Source organism: Etheostoma spectabile, chromosome 21 (genome assembly GCF_008692095.1).
Source record: "Etheostoma spectabile isolate EspeVRDwgs_2016 chromosome 21, UIUC_Espe_1.0, whole genome shotgun sequence".
NCBI lineage: Eukaryota > Metazoa > Chordata > Actinopteri > Perciformes > Percidae > Etheostoma > Etheostoma spectabile.
The window spans coordinates 23,416,720-23,418,563 of record NC_045753.1 but is presented as its reverse complement, the minus strand read 5'-3'; the positions used below and the strand labels follow the sequence as shown (position 1 = coordinate 23,418,563).

Sequence of the window (1,844 nt, the reverse complement as noted above, 5' to 3'; positions counted from 1 at the left end):
GGGGGGGGGGACCTCTTCACTCACAATTGCAGCCTTTAAAAGTGCCACTCTGCGTCCATCACTTAGTAAAATAAAATATCTTCTTGGCAGGCAGACGAAGAACCATCTTAGTTTTGAAAGAAAAAAAATAATAATCAAGGAATACTGTCAATCTAGCTTATAGGCTGATTAAAGCTCCAATCATTGATAAACCCAAACTTGTCCTTCACACAGACTTGGCATTTTACTTCTTTAGACATTATGTTGATGAGAGCATATTCCTCAGAGGAATCCTTGTCCGGTAGTCAAATGTGTGTTCGTGCTGATCCCTCGGCGTCGGCTGGATGACAGCTGGAGACGTGGAGGGGGAATTCCCAACTCAGCTTATAAAATGTCTCGAGACACTGCGCCAAGCGTTGTTAAAACGAATGAGAAAAAAAAAAAGGGGGTACACTATGTGAGCCACACCCAGTCTCTGCTGCCGATTCTAACTTTACAAGCTCCAGCCGGGAAGAACTGCACTTTTCTTCCTTTCTTCCTTCTCATCTAATCCATACATTCATTTGCCCGATATCCCGTCCCCTGGTCAATCAGCTGTCCGTCCACCTATTGGGAACATGTATGAGTTTGCACTTCTCCAAAGCCCAAATTCTTATCCGTAGTCGTTCTCCTTCTCCTTCTCAGTAGCATCTGCAGACCTCTGCTTTTGCCTCAAGTCTCTGTCCATCCAAAAAAACAGATCCACGATGCCGGCCGGGGTCACCGGAACTCATAGATGGCAGCGCTGTGCTCGGGAACGTGGGTGAGGTTTAGAGACTGGTACCTGCAGCGTAACAATACGGTATATGTTAGGATATGTATATGTGTAAGAAGTACATGGCACAGCTTAGTGATAATGCCTTTCTCAGACAATCCAAATGATTTTTCATAGGTTTATTTAGTTTAAAGACATAATTAACAAAATCAAACCCCTTTTTGATACTAAGGTCAGCATTGTTTTCTGCAAAAGCCATTCGGCAATTATCTCCTTATATATATATATTAGATATCAGTGTTAGTGGTGGAGTCCGTCATTCCCACACTGGATTTAAAACTGCCTTCATGTGTACGACATGCATGCCTCTCTCATGCCTGTGTACTGTTCATTCCCTTTACACAATATTAAAAGCATTCGTCTGGCGAAACACAGCGTCAATATTAAAATGAAGAAGCCGAGAAACACAACATACAGTTATTTGTCACAGATTAATGCTGATCACAGGGTGGTTCAGCATGTCTTCATTTTAACAGCTGATCAGTTGTAACTTTTGCAGAGAGCAACAAGAAGAAGACAAGAGGGAGCAGCCACAGCTGCGCACCTCTAACTCCTCAGCAAGATAACCACCTTTTACCGTGCCCCGCTGTTGTGTGGAAACAAGACTGTGCAGAATGAAATCAGATCTCGGTTGTTCACAGCATGATGGAAAAAGGCAGACGACTGACTGACAGATTAATGAAATCCATCAGTGTGTTTTTTTTTTACAACCATTAAAAAAGGTATACTTAACTAGTTTATCTAAAGAAAAAAAAAATCAACAAAAGTTGAAGTTTAATAAAAGTCTAAAGCATCTATTTCTTCCAGTTGGTGTATCGGGTCAGGTGAGAGCACCACCAAGCACTCATGTGTGGCTTTGAAATATGCCTGATCTGACCTTGAGTCTTCCGACACAACTGCAATCCAGTTAGTCAAAAAACCCAAAATAAAAGGCTTTACTAGAATAAAAGGATGGATGTTGAGATCTGAAAGTCAGTAGTTGGAACAAAATGAATTGAGGGCAAACCACAGTCATATTCAGCCTTAACCAGTACCCTAACCCCCCCCCCCC

The 1,844-nt window shown here is 42.1% G+C and overlaps 1 protein-coding gene across 1 annotated transcript in view; it reads right to left on the bottom strand.

The window, feature by feature from the left end:
• Nucleotides 1–6: 6 nt before the first annotated feature.
• Nucleotides 7–1,844, bottom strand: part of LOC116671464 (glucose-induced degradation protein 4 homolog) — a 5,727-nt gene continuing 3,889 nt past the window's right edge. Inside the window, exon 6 of the mRNA XM_032502780.1 lies at nucleotides 7–802. Coding sequence (XP_032358671.1) covers nucleotides 739–802 — 64 coding nt within the window. The 3' untranslated portion in view covers nucleotides 7–738. The remainder of the gene's footprint in view (nucleotides 803–1,844) is intronic.